The following is a 20,953-nucleotide window of genomic DNA, read 5'->3' as shown; positions in this document are numbered from 1 at the left end:
TATACAATAATACAAGTACTCATGACATGGTGAATAAAATGAAAGCCCCGGGCACAATGAAGGCAGACAGTTAACAAATTACACTCCAATTCTTGGTACAATAAAAGCCACAGTGCACCAACCAAACATTAGAACTCACCCAAACTCCGATTCAAGCAGTGCAAGTGGAGACACAACTTAAGGTAGGAAATCAAATATTTTATTCAGTAATTCTTGCAGTAAAACGCGGCCCTATACTTCAAATTCTTTGATATTTTGTTTTTCACACTTAAATAAATGTAGTTAAGCTTTTAAGTTACGTTTTTGTACAGTTCCTGATTCGGCCAATGAATGAAGAAAAGGTAGTATGAAAGGCCATAATTGGACAGGTAATATGTTGACAGACGCAGTTTAAACTGTACGACCATTTTTTTTAACAAAATTTTTTAAAATAATGGCACTCTTCGTGTATATTTAGTATTCATATTTAATGGGAAAAAAATCTGCTAGTGAACAATAATTGTAAACTATAGTTTGTCCAGTGTTAGAGCTAAAAGACACTAATTACGAAGGTAATGAAAGGCATTGTATACTGTCTCTGCTGAATCTGAAGTTATAGCAACATACAGTAATGAATTCCAAAATGCCTTAAATGCACGATAAAATTTTACCTCTCCTTTAGATGTTGCCGTATAAAGTGTTCAGTTTAGCTGTTTTAATAGTGGTGGTTTCTCCACAAGGTAGGTATATTTACATTTAATCACAACTGAAGTATTCAAGAAACTACAATTGTAGACCCTCGCTAATTTTATAATTAAAAATTCATTCCATGAAGAAATTTTGACATTTGAGCAAAACTCTCTTGTCACCCTGCTAACAATATGTGGCCAAAATGTAATAACAATTTTGTCTTGGCGGTATTTTATGAAGGTTTACCAGGATTTATGGGTGGAGGAGGCCCATTTATGAATGCCGATATGATGGATACATTGAGTGATATGTATGGTAGTAGAATGGCTATGCCAGGCTTTGGATTTGGATCAGGACTGGGAAATTTTCCAAGTAAGTTATTCATTCATATTTTATAATATTCCTCTTAGAGAGGCATCATCCTTCTGGAAATAATAATGTAGGTTTACATAAACTAAGCAACTCAATTCAATTCCAATAACATCTTGTGATGATAACTCCAAACCTGTCGACACCAAGACGAAAATTTATTTTCATTAGGTATTGTTTTTATTTCTTAAAGTCTCGGGAATTTTATTTGTATCTGACCATTGATATTCATTGTTTTAAAATCTAGTTATCACGATTTTAATTTTTACAGATCCTAGACCACAGTTTCCCATGGGACAATTTCTTCCACAAACAGGAGCCTGGGGTAAAGGTGGAGGAAAAGGTCCTCCACCAACTCAGACATTTACTGGTATTGGTGCTATCGTCAAAACTATTTCCGGTATTGGTGGTGGTCATGGTGGTCATGGTGGTCATGGTGGTCATGGTGGATCAGTACCAATTTGAGTTTGAAATATAGTGGACGACAATTGAGAGGATAAACTGATTTAATATTAGTTTTGGAAAAAAATAGTAAAATGAGTAAAATATACCTTATAGTTTTATTTTTTAATTTTATTTTTATTTTAGTTGTTTATTACGAAAGATATTTTTAATCGATAGTCTTACAAATTGTTAATAAAATTACAAAATTATTATTTGGGTATTCTTCTCCCTTTTTGGTAGAGATTGGTAGTAATCTGATTAGGATACAGATATTAGTTCATACGAATTATCTCCCGCCACTATTGACTCAGTGAAATAGTTAAATGAACAGGTGAATTTTTAAACAGCAGACGGCAAGTTTCGTCTGAATAAGCAAGCAGAATTAAACATTCTACATTTTCTTCAATGAAATAAGTTTAGCATGTAATATATTCGCATCCGCATCCGCGGAGTAAAAATTCACAAAAACTAATTCTTAAAATGATTTATAGTGAAAAAAATTAAACCTTTATAACAATATAATAATACATATTATAATGTACTCTTCTTTATACACAAATTTTTAATACAAATTATTGAAAAAAAAAGAATGTTCGTGTCATAATTGCCTTTAACAAAAATAATTATTTAGATCATATGAAATGGTGGTTTCTTACATGCGATTATAACAATGACCAAGGTAAAATTGTGACTTGTGATCGCTGTAATTTTGGTGAAAGATGTAATAACAATATATAATTGAAATTACGAAAGCACTGGCACGAAAGTTACATAAATATGTAACAAACATACAAACATAATATGTTATATAATATATACCAGACATTCAGTATAAAGAAACAAACTAAAGTTTTCTGAAACTAATAGATACACTGAAATAAATTAGAAACAAAATGTTGTTCATCTGTAACAACGTCTGCGTTTTGGTGAAATATTGAACCACAATCTATTAGATTTCTACAATTTGACAATGGTATTTATGATCGTGTTTTGTTTGGAAATATAAATAGCATTGAATGAAAATTATCTGTATCTGAAAATTAATCAATACTATTGGACTTTACCCTTTTAAAATCATCCTATGGATTGGTTGTTGGTAATGATGTTACATTTGAAACTTTGAGATCTGTTTGTTTATGTATGGTTTTGGTTTTAGCAACGGTAGCTGTAGATGGAGAACTGGATGGTGTCGGATAATTCAACATTCTTGGGCCAGGTCTCATGACTGTTCTTTGTGCTGGGTCTAAAATTAAATATAAATCAGTTTAGCAACCCTTCAAAGAGAATATATATTGTTCAAATATTTGTTTTACAAGTTGAACTACATTTGAACTATCCGAAGAATAGTTGCAAATTAAGATCCAATATCCTAGTTTTATGAAATTTTATGCAATTAAAAAATTAAAAACTCAGATAATGTTATTTCCGAGTCGTTATACACAGATATATTGTTCATGAGAATCTTAATAACAGCTTAAATATATGGTGAGTGTATTGTTAAATTGCAATTAGAATTCTGAAAATGTTATCGGGTTGAAACTGGGCCCCGTAAGCGGTTTGATATACTGTGGAGGATGTTACGTCATTAAAGGGACAGATTCGCCTTTGTTTTGACCAATCCTACACTATTATTAGAAACGGGAATTTTGAGCTAAGCTAATCAGTAAAAGTGTTCACAGCTCACCGTCGAAATTTGTGTCCATGTGTGTCCAGAATTATCCACGTTTGAAAGTTAAAATGACGAGTCATTTCAAATACTTCTAAGACTATTTGCATATATTTACGACCCAAATCAACCTCCGAAAATGGCGAACCTGTCCCTTTAATGCCGATACCTTTAAAATGTATACACATATTATTACTTCATTTAAATTTATACTTACATTGATAACCGTTCATTCCAAATGATCGACCGATCACATTCATCAAATCAGCGGCTTGGTAATAGTCTTTTAGTACATCCATCATATCACCAGTTATAAATGGCATTCCCATACCTGGCATCATACTTGACATTCCGACTCCAGGCATTGTTCTTTGTATACCTGCACCAGTAATTACTTGGGGCATGTTGCTTGGCATTCCTCCAAGTACATGTATACCATTTCCTAACATTACATTTGGTATATTCCGTGGTAGCGTCTGTGGAATTCCACTTCCTTGGGTTATATATGGTTGGGCTCCGCTCGGTACTATGCGTTGTAAACTATTAGAGGGTACCACGTTAATTAATCTGGAGCCTGGCCATGTTACTGAAAGTCCTCCTCCTGACAAAACATCAGATACTACGTATGGCATTTCACTTGAGATCATAATAGTGTTGCCATAACCTGCAAATATTAAGATTATAGAGTTTAAGGTTGGTGCACAACGTTAAAACTATAGACCAAAATCTAAACAAAAGTGTCCCTTACCTTATATGCAGAGGCTCAACTACCAGAGAATGGTTTAACCACGGGCTCCCACCCAAAATGTCTAACCTACTTAAGTTGACGGGCCCTCACTCATAGAGTTGAGCCATTGCTAATATGGAAGTTTTAACTTATTGTTTTAACTCTATTTTTAGTAGATGTTGCAATACGCCAAATTGTAGAGAAATATGTTTCCTATTTTTAAGGTTCCAACTAAACATATCGAGATTTACAAGTCCTAAACTAAACAATTAGCACACTCCTCTTTTAATCACTCCTTTAAAACATATTCAGTTTGATCAAGTAGATACGAAGTAGTAAATAGTCTATTTTAGAAATCTGTTCAAGTATATGTTTTTGATAATGGAAATTTTACATACTGTGTCTTTACATCAAGTGCACACAGTCAAGACCAGTGGGATAAAAATCAAAGATATAAGACACTGGTTTGGATCTGAAACGACATCCTTTGAAAGTTATGTAAAAACTTCGTACAGGGGCCCCTTACTAGTCTGTTGCCAGATCCTCTTAATAAAGACTGTTAAAATTTTAAACAGACTTTACCAACAAACAAGTGGAAACTTAGTTGTCACCAATTACATTGTTGGTTCACACCAGTTCACGAAAAAGGCGTTTCACTCCTTTAGATCCTGCTTTATTTCTAATATAGGTTCCATATCTGTTCTCAAACTTTTTTTTAGAAATGAATTGTTTTTTTAATGAAATCAACCTTAAATTCTAGAAAATAAGTCAAAAATTACCTTGTGCTGAAGCAAAAGCAACTAAAACTGCAACGCTTAAGCACAATACACTAACACTGTTAGAGGTCATCTTCTGCAATATAAGTACATGGATATAAGAAAAAAAAATTTCAATAATCAATAGAAAACAAATGCCTTGCATATCCGAATCTCGTGATATGTGGAGACTGTATCGGCAATATTTACGACTTTATCACTAAAGGCCGCCGCACACTTACCGATTTTTTTAAAAGTAAGTGTGCGTTGGTCCACGAAAGGCCTACGACAAAATCTGGGTTGATAGGGATGTTTGAACGAAGGACGTCCTGACGTGCCTTGTCGGAAAGTGTGCGAATGTTTCCGATAATGTCATGACCTAGCCTAAAGGACAACCAATATAATTGCAAGTGGGTATCACGTTATCGTTCTTCATTTTCACGACTTCTAAAGTCCAGCGAGAGAAACCCAATATTCACCACATTGACCCTGTAAATATGGCAATCACGAGAGATATCGAGCGAAGTATTAAAGCTGCGAATAAGACGAGATACTGTGCCTGATGCAAAAATATCAATACAGTTGAAAACATAAAAAGTGAATACACGAAGTACGGTTTCGGACACGGTCCGGACACAATGCGTTTCTGTTATTTTATATTATATTCAAAATCGTACACTGTATCTCGTCTAGTCGCAGAATTAATTATTTTAGTCACTATTCGCACGTATATTTGGCATTTGCAGAAATCACTAATTGAAAAAAACAAGTCAGAAAAAATATTTCGACCTGTTGGAAAAATGATTGAATTCTACACATTTTCACCTAAAGAATTTTTTTTGTCTAAAATTTTCATCGGCTAGTGTAGTTTGTCCTTTTTTATCATTCTTTACTAGACTTTTATGGTTATTATGAATATCATATAACACTGTGTAGGCCTACTTTTCAAGTCAATTCATTTCTTTAACCATGAAATAAATAAAAACCAAACTTACTCTTTACCTTATCTTGTCTCTTAGGTCTTCCTTTTAAAAATAAATTTTAGTTGTCTAATATCTTTGTATCATTTGCGGCTATTTATTTAATATTTTCGGACATCTGTCACTGTGTCACTAATTAACCCTGTGGTCACCAATCCAAAGACAATCGAGATTTGTTTCATTGTACAACCCCTCAAAAGGTCAGGAAGCTATCAATGACATTTTAACGTTTTACAATGCATGTTTGATTCAAGTTGCAGTACCGGTATATCTTTAGATAAGTTTGACTCTTAACAAGGAAATCAATAGCTTATATATTTACTTTAGAATTTCAAACCTATTTTTCTTTAAGAAAACAAGGGCATCTTTGCGTACCCAGGGCTGACAAGTTCAGGGCAAGATGAGTTCTTAGGCCAACAGGGTTACATACTCATACCCTCAAAAGCTGACTTTTCGCCAAGTTTTTATACCCAACTTGAATATTCACCAATTCAGTGAGATGTATAATTAAACGCCTGATTTGCAATTTCATAAAATATACATGTTCTAGGTCAGTTGAAAAGAATTGCTTTCGTTCTTTTGAGCTGGTAGCATAATCATAGTTGGCTAATAGAATTTCATGGCTAGTAGATTGCATACCGCTGTTTAGTCACACCCTAACTGAACATTGAATGAAAATTGAGTGTTAACGAAAAGTATACAATTAAGGTAATTATAAATGATATATTTTGTAATGGACTCTAAAGGGGGACATTCGGCTTTTTAACGTAAATGTGAAAATCACCCTTAATAACAATGTTGTGTATGTTTGACTACATTTGAAAGATAAGGTACACCCAATTCTCTTTCCGGTGTAAACAAAACGTCAATCGTCAAAGGAAATATGCAATACAGATAAGATATCAGGTAGACCTAAATCAACTCAACAAAGATAAATAGTCACATGAAATAAAGTGAGTTTGAAAAGACAAGGATTGAGCTATTTAACTTGACATTTATTTTGCTGTTGTAAGATATTAGGTAAGAAGATATACCAACGAAAAACAAATTTAATTTCTGCGTAGGGAATGACATGAGGAAGTATAACTCACATGACATGAACTATAGAGTGAAAATGAAAATAGGGCCTACTCCATGTTTTTTTTCTTGCTAGTATATCCTTGAACATAATATTAAGTAAGGTATACCAATGAAAAAAAAATTCTGCGTAGGAGAAGAGGAAGTTAAACTGAAAGTAAAAGTACTAAAAGTGAAAGTACAAATAGGGCTTTTCTTAGTAGGGTTTTTGCTAGTATAATACTGGTATTCTTCAAGATATTAGATAAGATATACCAAGAAGGGCAAACTTCTACCAAGAAGAGCAAAATTTTTGGTAAGAAGAGAGGAAGTAAATCTGACATGAAGCACAAGTTAAAATGGGGCTTTACTTACTGTCTGACTTTTGCCGTGGTTTATCCCTAGGAATATTTTGACTTTTCAAGCTTCACTAAAGTTTATTGAAAGGTATGCAAAAGTTTATTGTATTACATCAAATTGTTTAACAATGGCTACTGCTGTTTATTGTTATACCTGTTCCGCGGTCTAATAGTAAGCACTACAGCTTCTTGACCACATTAGTGAATTTCTAATAAGACTTCTAAAATGAAGTTAAGAAATAAATAATTTTGTTTCTGTTCTTTCTTGTTTTTGTGCGCATACAAATTGTTAACGATAATTTTTTATGACATGGTCTGATAATATTGTTGAGTAGTAGTTCATTAGATTTCCATAAAGCTGGGTCTGAATTTGATATTGATGTTCTTCCAAGCTGTATTAAGATTAGATTTGAATTGGTTAAGACTTGAAGAGTTGATTACATAACTTGGGAGGGAATTCCAATCATTGATGACATGTACAGAAAAATAGTTTTTTCTTACATCTGTTCTCCATTGTGGTTTAACAAATTTTTTTTGATGTGCTCTTGTTCTGGTTTCATAATGAATTTATCAACTGTTTTGTCTATGCCATTTATAATTCTATATACTTGTATAACATGGTTTCGTTTTCTTCTGTACTCTAATGTTGGAAGGCCTAGGTATTTTAAACATTCAGGGTATGGTAGATGTTTAATTGTAGGGATGATCTTCGTTGCTCTTCTTTGTACATTTTCTGTTAGTTTGATGTCTTTCTTCAGGGTAGGATGCCAAACTGCGACTTCATATTCCATGATTGGTCTGATTAATGATTTGTAGAGTGGAAGGAAAGTCTCTTTATCGAATAGTGTGAAAGTTCTTTTTCAGCATTCTGTTTGATTTCATACACTTTCTGGCTATGTGTTGGTCAAATTTAAGGCTGTCCTGGAATGTTACTCCAAGGTCTTTTTCAGCATTTTCTTGCCTGATTTCAGTGAGCATTCCGTTGGATTTGGGGAAGAAGTATTGTTGATGTGGGTTATTGTCTTAAGTGTACAGATTTGCATTTTTCTTGGTTAAAACTCATCTGCCAAATATCAGTCCAGTTAACTAAGTTGTCGATATCAGATGGGATTCTATGTCTGCTTAGGTCGTTGAAGCATGTTCCATATACCTTGGTGACATGTTTTAACATTTTTGAAGATTAATTATAGAGAAACCAGACATTTACTCATCCTTAATATTTAAGATTCTTCAATTTATTTTCCAGATAGTCAAAATTGGTCAAGGAGGATCAACATACCAATCTGGGGTGAACCCAGAGAAAATGGAGGATCATTTTGTTTGTCCAATTTGTATAGAGTTTGCAGAGGATGCAGTGGAGACTACCTGTTGTCATAATATCTACTGTCATGCTTGTATCACAAGTATACATAAAGATGAATGCCCTACCTGTCGGGCTAGTAAACCCAAGTATAAGTTTGAAGTTTCCCATTTAGCCAGACGTTTGATTGGTGGAATGGAGATGACTTGTCCATTTGGTTGTGGGACAGTAGTTCCAAGATCAGAAAAAAAAGGTCACGAGTTGACATGCATTAATAAACCTTATCACTGTCCAGCTATGGGATGTGAGTTCCAGGGAGTGCGAGAAGCCTTCCTCCAACACATGATAACTGAACATGCATCAACAATCCTTAAAAACGTAGATCAACTTTTTGAGGGAGCTCCTCTTGAAGCTGCTGAAGTTGAAATTGATCGGATTAAGACTACAGTTAATTTTAAAAAGGCCTATGCTCGTCTTGGTGAAACCGGCAAATATTATTGCTCTAAGGCTCTTGATGGTCCTCGCTGTACATGCTGCAATGGAAACTGTGGACCAACCAATGGTTGCAACTGTTCATCTTGTATGAAATTGGATGTGTATGTCAGAAAGTTACCTAACAATTGGTTTGTTAACAGAGATGGAGCTGCATGTAGAAAAGGTGTAACTGGTAATTATTATTGTGGAAGACTTGTTATGAGAAATAACCGTTTTACTGATGGTTATTGTGGGCCAACCAATGGTGTTAACTGTAATGCCTGTCAAAAAATTGATACTCAGGCTGATCATAGGTATTCTAATGTTTGGAATTAATGCTGTTATTTAATTGTTATTGTTACAAACAGCACTACTTTTCAAATTTGATTTTAATAGGCTATGATCTTTAAATTTGTAATGTATGTAAAGATGTAACTACTAAGATGATTTGCAAAATCAGAATGTGATAGATATCAAATTGATATAATATAAGAAATAAGTCTATGAAAGACAATCCTCAACAGTTTCCGTAAAGGCTGAATCTGTCTTGGAGAATTTTGTTGTGTATTCGTCAGCGAGATTCTTTACTTCCCCTATTTATCAGTAATTTGTTTGAGTGATAGTAATATTGTGATCTCAATATAGTCCATAAAGAGTCTTTGGGAGATAAACCTGTCACTTACTTATGCATTTAATGCTATTTCATCACCAATTATATATTTTATTATCAGTTTCAATCCATATCTTACAAAGTTTTTGTTTCCTTTGTCTTACTTGTTCTAAACGACCAGCCTGTGATATTTTAATTACCAGAATCATATTATATTGTATATAATGGCCACCCTTCATTACTGGATATATTGCACAGAGTGATTAGCTTTCTTGGTAAGTTGTTTGTGATAGATCTGGAAGAAAACCCTAGTTGTGACCCTGTATAAAGTCATAATTGTAATAAAATCAGTGTCACTCAGAGACTTATTGAATATTATGTGACTGACTATTGAATATTATGAGTCTGACTATTGAATATTATGAGTCTGACTATTGAATATTATGAGACTGACTATTGAATATTATGAGTCTGACTATTGAATATTATGAGACTGTTTATAGTGATTATTGAATATTATGAGACTGCATATTGAATATAATATTGTTGTATATCAGCAGGTTTATCGTGAAATATGTTTCTTTTGATATTTGTAATATAAAATATAATAACATCTGGTTATCTTTTTTCAATAAGGAAAGTAATCGAAATAGCATTTGAGCTTCCTATTCTCTGCTATTATAAAATTAAATTTCTAAATATATATTGATTTCTTGCCACCACAGAGTTTTTTTACTCAGCAGTAATGGCGGGTGTGGCGCCAGGCAGGGTATGCTTACTCTTCTAGACACCTGATACCACTTTTCATTATGAAATTATTATATTATCATTGATATAAGTTTTCATATGATTAGTTCATTTCTGCTATTGATGTATTACCAAACTTTTATTTTGAAGTATGTTTCAACAAATTCATTTCTAATTAATTTATTTAGATTCTTTGTTCTAAATATAAATGTTTTATACTATATCTATTATACTCTTTGATGGCATGTTATCCAATCTATATGACCTTTATCGTGTCAACAATACTATTTGGTAAATAAGTATTCAATGTGTTTATGACTGATGTCTATTTACTTTTTGGTTGCTTGTTTTTCAAAGTATTTATAACTTATTTTGAATTTGTCATACTATACGATTACTTGTTATTCAGTGTGTTTATGACTTTTATCATGTCTTTAATATTATTTGATTACTTGTTATTCAATGTTATTTTGACTTATATTTAGTTATACCACCTGATTACTTGTTATTCAATGTATTTATGATTTAAAGTAAGTTCATGATACTGTTTGATTGTTTGCTATCCATAGTATTTATGACTTTATGTCTGTAATACTATTGATTACTTGTTATTGAATTCAAATATGTCTATAATACTATTTGATTACTTGTTATTGAGAGTATATTGATTTAAATAACATCTGTAACACTATTTGGTTAATTGTTATCCAATGTAACTATGAAATATAACTTATTTTGCATCTGTAAACCTATTTGATTACTTGTATTTCAATGACCTAAATTATGTCTGTAATATTATTTGATTGCGTGTTTTTCAATGTATTTATGACTTATGTCTATAATGCTATTTGATTAATTGTTATCTTTTATATTTATGACTTTTTTATGTCTTTGATTTTACATTTAAGCGATTTTGTTTTTTCATTCATTGTTTGTGTAATATTAAGCAGCAAAGGCGGGTGTGGCGCCAGGCAGGGTATGCTTACTCTTCTAGACACCTGATACCACTTTTCATCATGAAATATACTCATTAATTTTGATATACTTCCTCATATGATTAGTCCATTTGCTTCTACCAATATATTACCAAACTAATGTTTTAATATGACCTATATTATGTCTACAATACTATTGTGTTACTCGTTATGACTTGATTATGTCTGTAATACTATTTGATAACTTGTTATTCAGTGTAACTCTGACTTATACAACGTCTGTAATGCTATTTTATTAATATTATACTGAAATTGCACCTTATACGGGGCCTTGATTTTTGACCTGTCATGTGGGGTTTCATTTCTAAGGGGCATATAATTTATATATATATATAACCCTTATTCTTTTAAGGGACCTATAAGATAATATACCCCACAATATTGTTTGTGGGCTATCTTATCGTATATGACCCTTAAAAGAGTATGTGGGCTATATTATCGTATATGACCCTTAAAAGAGTATGTGGGATATATTATCGTATATGACCCTTAAAAGAGTAAAGGCTATATATATATATAAATTATATGCCTGTATATCGCATAAGCTTATCCCCCCCCAAAAATATATACCCCACAACAATATCAAGAATAATCTGTGATATCCTCTTATCTTAAATAAAGAAGACCACAATGGCTTAATATTACCCCCCTTTGACCACAATGGGATAATACTCTCCCTTCACAGCCCAGCAAGAAGATTAGGAGATCAATTTTTATCTACCAGTCATGTTACTATCTATCCCACGCATGAGGTAATTAATGAAGTTAATGTCCCTCTGTATTCTTTCTTTTTGCAAACGAACACGTGGGAGGGGGTTGCCTTGTAAGACTAACAAATAATAACATTGGTATCTTGCACCATTTTGGACATTGCTGGGCTGAGCATCAAATGCCAATCTGCAACTGCGTTTGCCAAACCTTTCAGAGTCCATATCGTCAACCAAAGCTAGTGGAGAATCTTAATCTATTGTAGGCTTTGGGTAGTGAAGAGGCTAGGCTGTATACAGAGCCTGTAGTCACCTCCAATTGCTATACAATAATATTTACTTTCACATTGATTTCAACTTGCAATCTCAATCGCAAATGCTTTGCCCTTTGATCTCAAGAATGTACCATTACCACAATTGTTAATGCCAAATTTTGGTCTTATTTCATCTTGCTTGTGACAATTTCAACAAAACAGCTGGACATCTATGCATGGTGGAAGAGGGTAACAAATAACAATAACATGATTTTTTTATCTTTTTTAACACTTGAAGGAAACAGATACCATTACAACATGTGTATGAACAAAATGTTAAATTTCAAGCCAGAAATAGTATATATTAAATTTTCACTACAAAACTTAATTTCCAGTCTAAAAGGCTTCCTTATGCACTCTCTATCAAAAGGCAATAAACCCGTTAACATGAAAAGTTATCATTTACATTTGCCAAGTTTCATATTATTCAATTTGGATCTGATCTGCGGAAGTGTGCGTCCATTCAAACACTTAAATTTGGCTAACATATTTCTGATGTCCTCATTACGTACTGCAATGTTTTCATGTTTAAGATAAGAAGAAAAATTCTCCTTTAGCACAAGATTCTGTTCTTCTGTCCACGGTTTTTTCTTTTTTTTCTTCAAGTTAACTGAAATGATAAAATGAAATGCAAGAAAATGTTTAGTGGTGTCAATTAATCAATAGAACTTTGGCCTTTTAAAATGAAAAATAAAAATTCAACTCAATCCTAAATGCTCAAGCCGCGAGGTTGCCTTCGAAATTTAATTTATAGGGTAAATTGTCCTAAGAAAGTGATGAAAGAAACTCTTCAAATGGATATCTCATGAATATCTGATTTTGATATTAAACTCACATCAGCCACAATCAATTCATGCCATCTAAAAGACACTACTTTGATTAATATCAAACAAAACAACAATATGGGTTTACATGAGTATTAAGTTAGAGGTCGAATAGTAATCCAAAAATCACTGAATCAAACCTTTTACTGATGATGTACTTGTTACTTCCACATCTTCATCAGATTGATCAATCTCCATATCCATATCAGAACTTTCTTTATTCATTTCCTGAATTTCATTTTCTAAAACACCTGCAGATTATGATAATTCAATATTTTAACAGTGGACAAAGAACATGAAAATCCTTACATAATTAACACATCTACCAACTATGAGTAGTTTAGAGGTTGCGAGTGACATAAAAATTTTAGAAAAGGTGAGCATAACCTACCTAGTAAGCATCTCTGGAAACTGATATAGAAAAAAACAGAAAGATCTTACAAAAGTTGCCAAAACTTGTCTGCCTAAGAGTGTGCATGCAATAAAAAAAAATATCTGCTTACCATCATCTCCTTTATAGTGGAATTTTCATTTACAAGTCCATCATCTTTTTCAACATCTAATGCCAATGGGATTTCTACAGTAAAATAGAAAAAGAGCAGTTATAAAACAAATATTAATGAATACTAGCAATTGGAATTACCTAGAGAGAATTTTACAGAGAAAGAATTATATGAGGAAGAGGAAACAATATTTCAGGTCTCAACTGAAGCAATTTAATTTCCAAAATGACGATTTCTATCAAATCAGATAATGAAATATTAAAACACATTCTTTGTAATGCTCTTCATGCCAATCCATAAGACTGAACACATGCTACTTTGTTCATAATTATAACACCAAAAAAATTATTCCCATACCTTCAACATCAATTGAACTGAGATTTCTTCCTTGAAATTTTTGAAGAGTACCATTTTCTAGTGCTATTAAGGCTCTAGCCACCTTCGTTCTCTCTAAGGTCGAGGTCATAGTTCGATATATGTTAGTGTGTATTGCAATTGAATGCCCCATGTGGTCAGCAACCATTTTTAACTCGTCACCTGTCATATCAAGGATCTGAAACATTCAAAGAAACAATCAAATTTAAATTGAAAAAAGGTTTCTACTTGGTTATAGTTTGGTCATGTGTAACTAATGGTAAATCCAAAAATTGACCAAAAACAATAAAATTGATATTTCTACAGCATTAACAAGAAACCAATAGAATCAAGCATACTAAGTAAGCAATATAAATCCATATAGAGATGTCATGGCATAACAATTATTATAGAATGATTTTCATACCTGTGAAACTGTTGCTAAATAGCGTCTTAACATTGTGGACCGAATACTGTCAGGCTTTTTCAATCCTGGACACATATTCACAGTGTTTCGCATGGCATTACATCCATCCAAAGGCCCAAGACTTGATCTACCAAAAATATATTTGTTTGAGGGATTTATACCAACATGAAGCCTTGAAGTAATTAATGACTCAATGCCACGGACCATATCTTGTTCCAGTAGAACAAACACTTTTCTGAGGCCCCTGGTACTTTTCCCCCGGACCTCTATTAAGTCCATTCTGAAATGACAAAGTATTATCTCCAACTAAAATTCATCCAGATAAAATCATTTAAATAATCACTGTTATAACTAAAACAATATGGAATTCAAAACTTTAAAAATATAATTAGCAATTTGAGTTTGATTATCCATCTCAAAGAAAATTATTTAATTGATATCTTCTTTATTTTTAAAGATGGCAATGATGAGATCCAAGGACTTTTTTCAATGATATTTTTTTTATAATTATCAAACTACAGTCATTTAGATAGGTGGTGTGTAAAAGTACAGTTATTAAAAACAATCTGACCTGATAAGGAGTAAAATATAAATGATTAAAGCGTGATTTTTACCTCTTTGCAAGAATTTTTTCTGCTGTATCCAATCTTGAGAGCTCTTCATTGGCACTCTCTCCACGTAACCTTTTCTCAAAATCAACCATGGTTAACTCCTCCACCTCAGATATTCTTCTTTTATTGAATAATACCAAACGTGTTATCAACGTTTCAGCATACTTTACCCATTCTTCTATTAAAGGTTTGAAAGGTAAACCTCTATTTAGTTCAGTCGTCAAAAATGACTTTAAAGTAACCAAATCTTCAGTAGATGGAAGTTCAATTTTTTTATTAATTTGTCTCAAGCGTAGACGCCTTAGTACAACAGCTGATACTCTACAGTTCCAATGAGCATTATAAAGTTGTTGGAAGTCAGATGCTTCCTGTTTCAGTGAAGGGTCATCACCTTTCTCAATACTAAGACTTATTTTTAATAAACAAATCTGTTTTAGGTAATGCCCTAAAGTGAGAGCTAAATTTGGAGAGTTACATTCAATGGACAACTCTTTAACCGTGTTGACAACTGTTGAAAATTCCCTTCCACAAATATAGGAATTCAATGGTAGATCACGAAATTTCTTCTCATTAAGCTTCCTCAGAAGCCTCCCTACACTTCGTACTTTGGTTCTAATATTATCTTTATCCTTTCTCCGTTGCTCTTCCTCTGTTCCCAGTCTGTCCAATAAATTAGATGCAAAAACACGGATTAATTCGTCGTTTTTACATATCTCTTTTAACCCTGGATTCTTAGCCGTTTCTTTAAATTTGGAAAATAAATCAACTAGTTTGCCATCTGTTTCTGGAGAGTGTAAAACACTTTGAAGCATTATTCTACCATTTCTTAAAAAGTTTCTATTACTATTTTCTGGTTTAAAGGGGCAGGATTTAGAATGTATCCATAAAGAATCATCCTTAATGAATGCCAGGCAAAATTCACAAGGAACATAGTCAATAGCATTATTGCTATTCTTGGCATCGGGTCTCCTCTTGACAATCAAAGTCCCTTTACCCTTCTTGAGTACCTTCAAAATAGAATATCAAAATGATAAAAAAAAAGATAAATGTGAAGGTAAAATCAACCTATTTAGTTCAAATCTCATAACCTTGACCTAAAGAGAAAGAACGTTAATGAGTTGTCGTTCTAAGTACCAGGCTTCAGGACAAACATCAGTACTAGTTATATTTATAGCCATAAATAAGAATAATCAGCACAGTGATGTGCAAATGCTTCTGTTTAATATTCATTCTCAAGTTGTCAGCCTAAAAAAATTCTACATTTTGGAGTGGTGAATCTGTAGCTTTAAGTATCCTAATGAGAAAAAAGTGAAAAATATTTGAGATTTCATTTCTACTTGACATATAACTTAACATTATGATGTAGAAATGGAAAAAAAATACATATTTGTGACCATACCTCCACATTGTGTTGATAGTTTCCTTCATTTTGCAGCTTCAATAAAATCAGTTTTCTGTTCATTGAGTGGATTGGTTCATCAATAACCTCTTTTATCCTGGCCTCATCCCCATGCACTGCAACCAGGTGTTTAGATATTTTTGACTTATACTCGTTCTTGCAGAACAGACAAAAATCTGGTTTAGAATAGTTTCTTTTTCCATTTAACCTTTCATAGCCAGAAACAGTTACTGAAAATATTTTTTATTGATTCAAAACTTTGCATAGATAAGCATAGCATATGGAATCGGCAGTACGTTAAGCTGGAATTAAAGATAGGTCCCCCAACTGTAAATACCCAAGACATTGAAAATATAGAGCATGAAATCCTTGACTTCTGACGAGTACAGTCAACAATAAGCATACATGGTCAATTTATCCTACTTACTATCCTTATAGAGGTGTCTTTTATTATGTTTGTACATCTCATCACTGTGATTATTCGGACTTTTCAAATCTGCAACTGAAAGAATAGGTAATTAACATTAACAACATAAAATCAGACCAGAGGTGGCATCCACCGCAATATACACCAATTTACAATAAACAATACACCCTTCAAAGAGATTCATATTTATACCTAAAAGAAAGTTTTGATACTGAACATAAAACTCACCATCTGTGGAAGCATCAGTTTCTTTATCTGTGCTTTTGACTTGTAATATACCACTACCTGCATCGGCATTATCTCCTAGAAAAAAAAATGATCATAAGTATATATAATCACATTTGGACAAATTTAAGTGAAGTTTATAAGGATAATTCAGAACAAAATTCTGAGAAAATTCTCATAAATAAACTGATAAAAAATAAGAAGTGACAAAAATAAAGGTTAAAATAAGGTATGCAATTTTCCTAAATAATTCTATGGAATACAGATGACTTTGATGCTAAATGCAATTCATCAAATGCATAATCACCTGTTATAAGAGGTATAATCTCACTTTCATCACTGGAGTATGAAGGTGGAACGTAGTCACTATCCATATCATCATCAACAAAGTCACTATCCATACAATCATCATCTTCAATGTTATCCTTTATACACTCATCATCTTCAATGTTATCCTTCTTACAATCATCATCAATGTTATCCTTCTTACAATCATCATCTTCAATGTTATCCTTCTTACAATCATCATCTTCAATGTTATCCTTTATACAATCATCATCTTCAATGTTATCCTTTATACAATCATCTTCAATGTTATCCTTTATACAATCATCATCTTCAATGTTATCCTTCATACAATCATCATCATCAATGTTATCCTTCTTACAATCATCATCTTCAATGTTATCCTTCTTACAATCATCATCAATGTTATCCTTTATACAATCATCATCTTCAATGTTATCCTTTATACAATCATCTTCAATGTTATCCTTCTTACAATCATCATCTTCAATGTTATCCTTCTTACAATCATCATCTTCAATGTTATCCTTCTTACAATCATCATCTTCAATGTTATCCTTTATACAATCATCATCTTTAATGTTATCCTTTATACAAATACAATCATCATCTTCAGTATTATCCTTCTTACAAACATCATCTTCAATGTCATCCTTCATATTATCATCATCTCCAATGTTATCCTCTAAATGGCTTGTAATAGAAATATCATTTTGTATAGAACTACAACCTGGATTAACATCTTCCTTTTTAATGCCGGGAAAACTTTTATCCTCTATGATTCTTGTATCACTATATTCTAATAATGCTTTTGAAAGATCTGTTTCAAACTTCTTTAACAAACATTTTTTTCTTTTCAGTTTCTCTGTAACATAAGAATCAAGAAACCATGATTATTCCATATCACAGGCTTCATTCAATAAACAAACTATCATCTTAATCAATACATTAAATGATATTACCAAAAATTTGTTCATAAAACAATATTCACATATAAAAGTTAGAGAAAATGAAAACATGCTGATGTGATGATGGCAATTTGAAAACAAAACATTTACAAAAATCTATATCGGATATGAGTCAGTGTTTGGAGCACCTGTGTCCTTAAAGGGATTGTGTCCTCTAAAGTAAATATTTACTGTATGATCGTGCTCTCTTTCTGAGCTTTCCAGCGCACTAATGGATAGATTTTTTTTCTGAGTTGAACTGTTTGTTGGTAAATGCATTTTAAAGTTTGGAGAAATGAAGACACTACACTTCCGATGCCGTCAGCTCCACTTCATTCAAAGCACTTCTGAAAGATCTTTCTGAGCTCTATGTTCAAGCTAATTTCAGAGGACACCATCCCATCAAAGATAGCTTGCCGGGCAAGGTAATATACGCCCACTAGCAGCTTTGATTTTGAATGAAAATATTTAGCAGTACATTAACAATCACCAGTATGAAATATTCAACCTTCAGTCATACATTTCTTTAGGGCGATACTGAATAATATTGAGGATGAGTTATTGCCCTTATTCTTGAAAACCTGTTCAATTTTTAGCTCCTGAAAACTCTAGAAGGAAAATATTCAATCTTCAGCGAATAATAAAACCAAGTTTTGTCAAAATCCAGCAAGAATCATGCCTTTTAGTGTTTAAGAGCTAAATTTGAAAGCGTTTTCAAGAACAAGGGCAATAACTCATACTAAATATTTTTCAATAGGGTTCATCCTTGTGTGATTACGAACACTCACACCAAGTTTCATCAAAATTCCTCAATAATTGTGCCTTCTAAAATGATTACGAGCTAAAAATTGAACGCGTTTTCAAGAACAAGGGCAACAACTCATACTAAGTATTTCTCGACTTTTCTTATTTTCAATAGTGTTCATCCTTGGGTCATTACGAACACTCACACCAAGTTTCGTCAAAATCCATCAAGAATTGTGCCTTCTAGAGTGTAAAAATTTAACGTGTTTTCAAGAACAAGGGCAATAACTCATACTAAATATTTTTCAATTTTTCTGAGCTATTTGGCTATGCAATTGCACTATGTAATTCAAGAACAAAAATCGAAATAAAACTGCATGCAAAAACATAAAATCCATATACAAAAAAAAAAATAAACCAATAAATTAAGAAACATAAAAATACCTTTCTGGCTTATTTGAAAACAAAGTTTTTTTTTAGTTAATGATTGGCTTAATAAAACTTTCTAAAAACAAAATATCAGGAACATAAAACTACCTCTACCGATCCTTGTAAACCTTTCATTAACTTCATTGCAAAAAGGTTCAGTCTTTTCTATTTTAGTGTTCATACTGTGAATCGCATTCAAAGAAAAGATTACAATATTTAAGAAAAAACAATTAATAATAAATTTTCAACATCAATGACCAAAAATATTGAAAAAGAAAAGTAGGCGACAGCCGCTGTCTAGTCAAAATTTCCCTCATTGCACACTGCATGGCGTATGCCCGTCTTCATTAGCCCGGTTGGTGCAGAAAAGTAGGACGTTAAACCTCATTTCATTTCATTTCCAAAGAGTTCTTCAAGTTCAAAATCTTATTAAAAGCTGATAAACAGTAATCAAGAAAACCCATCAAAAATAAAAAAACTCACACGTATTCTTCATCCCAAAATCTAATTTCTTCATCTGTAACATAGCCTGGCCACCACACTCCACCATCCAGTTTAACCCAAACTATTTCCTAAACAAAACAGATTGTTTGAAGCTTTAATATACTAGTTTGTTTTTTGTTTCACTAATTGAGCATATATTCCTCTGCAAATTTAGTTTTTTCGGGAAGGGGAATGAGAATTTGAGGTTTAATTTCAGAAGGTGTTCCAATCTAACAGAATAGTGGCTTATCAGTATGCATTAAATGACCAAAATCTATTGGTCAAACACACACTAGATCTAAAGCCTAAAAAAGAACCGAACGTTTTAATAAAACAATAAAATTAAATTAAAACTAACCTTTGAGAGTGCCATAATCTGCCAAAGTAGCACTAGGCTAGTAGACAATAGCAGAATTTCTTTTTAGGTCTACTTGAATTTCCGATTTATCTTTTGTTTTGTTTTTTTTTGCTAGAATGCAAGATTTTAATCTTAAATACTTTGAAAACATAAGTTAAGAAGGTAATCAGGTGGTGTATAAATAATATCAAACACTAAAATTATTCCTACCATTTGATCCACAAAGTAAGGCTGAAGAAGATCTATTCAACAACCAATGAACATGCGGCAAATAAATCCGTTCATGCGGCAAAATATGTAACAATCCAGCATTTCAGATAAATCAAAAAAGGCAATGAACAAAAAACCACCGAATTCAACAGTATCAAGAACATCCAAATGGAAATCACTACAAAATGCTGAGACTTGAGAATGTTCAACCTCTTCTATTAAACCAATAAATCCAATAGGCATATCCATATCTTTTTCTTGTGACAAACAAAATGGCTGACGTACCCAGGATTCTAATTCTCATGGATCTAATCGACTGCTACAATTATCGGCTTTCGATCACCTACAGTTTGATCAAATTACTATGACATTTCTTTAAAAATAAAACTGAAATAGTTACCTTCACCTAGCCTAGGAATAATTTGCTCACCTTATAACTGTAACTTGTAACTTCTAGCGTCGTCACGAGATTGTAGCCTCGATAATCCAGTATCTGGGAGAAACCTCGATTTCACATTTTCAGTCAAGGGTTGG

The 20,953-nt window shown here is 32.5% G+C and overlaps 3 protein-coding genes across 3 annotated transcripts; 1 reads left to right on the top strand and 2 right to left on the bottom strand.

Moving 5' to 3' along the window:
• Positions 1-655: 655 nt before the first annotated feature.
• LOTGIDRAFT_228232 (hypothetical protein) lies at positions 656-5,649 on the bottom strand. Its single transcript, XM_009053209.1, has 6 exons — positions 5,626-5,649; positions 4,655-4,727; positions 3,366-3,812; positions 1,310-2,725; positions 910-1,041; positions 656-719 (listed from the first exon to the last, which is right to left on the bottom strand). Exons 2-4 carry the CDS (start codon positions 4,722-4,724, stop codon positions 2,562-2,564), a joined length of 681 nt encoding a protein of 226 aa, XP_009051457.1. The 5' UTR covers positions 4,725-4,727; positions 5,626-5,649; the 3' UTR covers positions 656-719; positions 910-1,041; positions 1,310-2,561.
• A 908-nt stretch (positions 5,650-6,557) lies between these two features.
• Positions 6,558-8,991, top strand: LOTGIDRAFT_181575 (hypothetical protein; the record flags this gene model as incomplete). The annotated part of the gene is made up of 2 exons (XM_009053208.1): positions 6,558-6,630; positions 8,272-8,991. A coding segment is annotated over exon 2 (663 nt), but the record flags the coding sequence as incomplete, so codon positions are not given.
• A 3,390-nt stretch (positions 8,992-12,381) lies between these two features.
• Positions 12,382-20,224, bottom strand: LOTGIDRAFT_228230 (hypothetical protein; the record flags this gene model as incomplete). Its single annotated transcript, XM_009053207.1, has 12 exons — positions 12,382-12,782; positions 13,137-13,247; positions 13,388-13,400; positions 13,500-13,573; positions 13,857-14,052; positions 14,281-14,560; positions 14,895-15,898; positions 16,291-16,520; positions 16,718-16,792; positions 16,946-17,020; positions 17,250-18,081; positions 20,210-20,224. The coding sequence occupies 12 exons, from the start codon at positions 20,222-20,224 to the stop codon at positions 12,571-12,573; spliced, it is 3,117 nt and encodes a 1,038-aa protein (XP_009051455.1). The 3' UTR covers positions 12,382-12,570.
• Positions 20,225-20,953: the final 729 nt, after the last annotated feature.

Source organism: Lottia gigantea (genome assembly GCF_000327385.1).
Source record: "Lottia gigantea unplaced genomic scaffold LOTGIsca_2, whole genome shotgun sequence".
In the NCBI taxonomy this organism is placed as follows: domain Eukaryota; kingdom Metazoa; phylum Mollusca; class Gastropoda; family Lottiidae; genus Lottia; species Lottia gigantea.
Note: the sequence above shows the minus strand (reverse complement) of the source record. Positions and strands in the feature narration are given on the sequence as shown.

Excerpts from the sequence above, each read along its gene's own strand:
- LOTGIDRAFT_228232 (XM_009053209.1), bottom strand. The coding sequence starts at position 4,724 with ATGACCTCTAACAGTGTTAGTGTATTGTGCTTAAGCGTTGCAGTTTTA. Across the intron at positions 3,813-4,654 it reads TGCTTTTGCTTCAGCACAAG|GTTATGGCAACACTATTATG; the intron begins GTAATTTTTGAC and ends TAATATTTGCAG. Across the intron at positions 2,726-3,365 it reads TGGAATGAACGGTTATCAAT|ACCCAGCACAAAGAACAGTC; the intron begins GTAAGTATAAAT and ends ATTTAATTTTAG.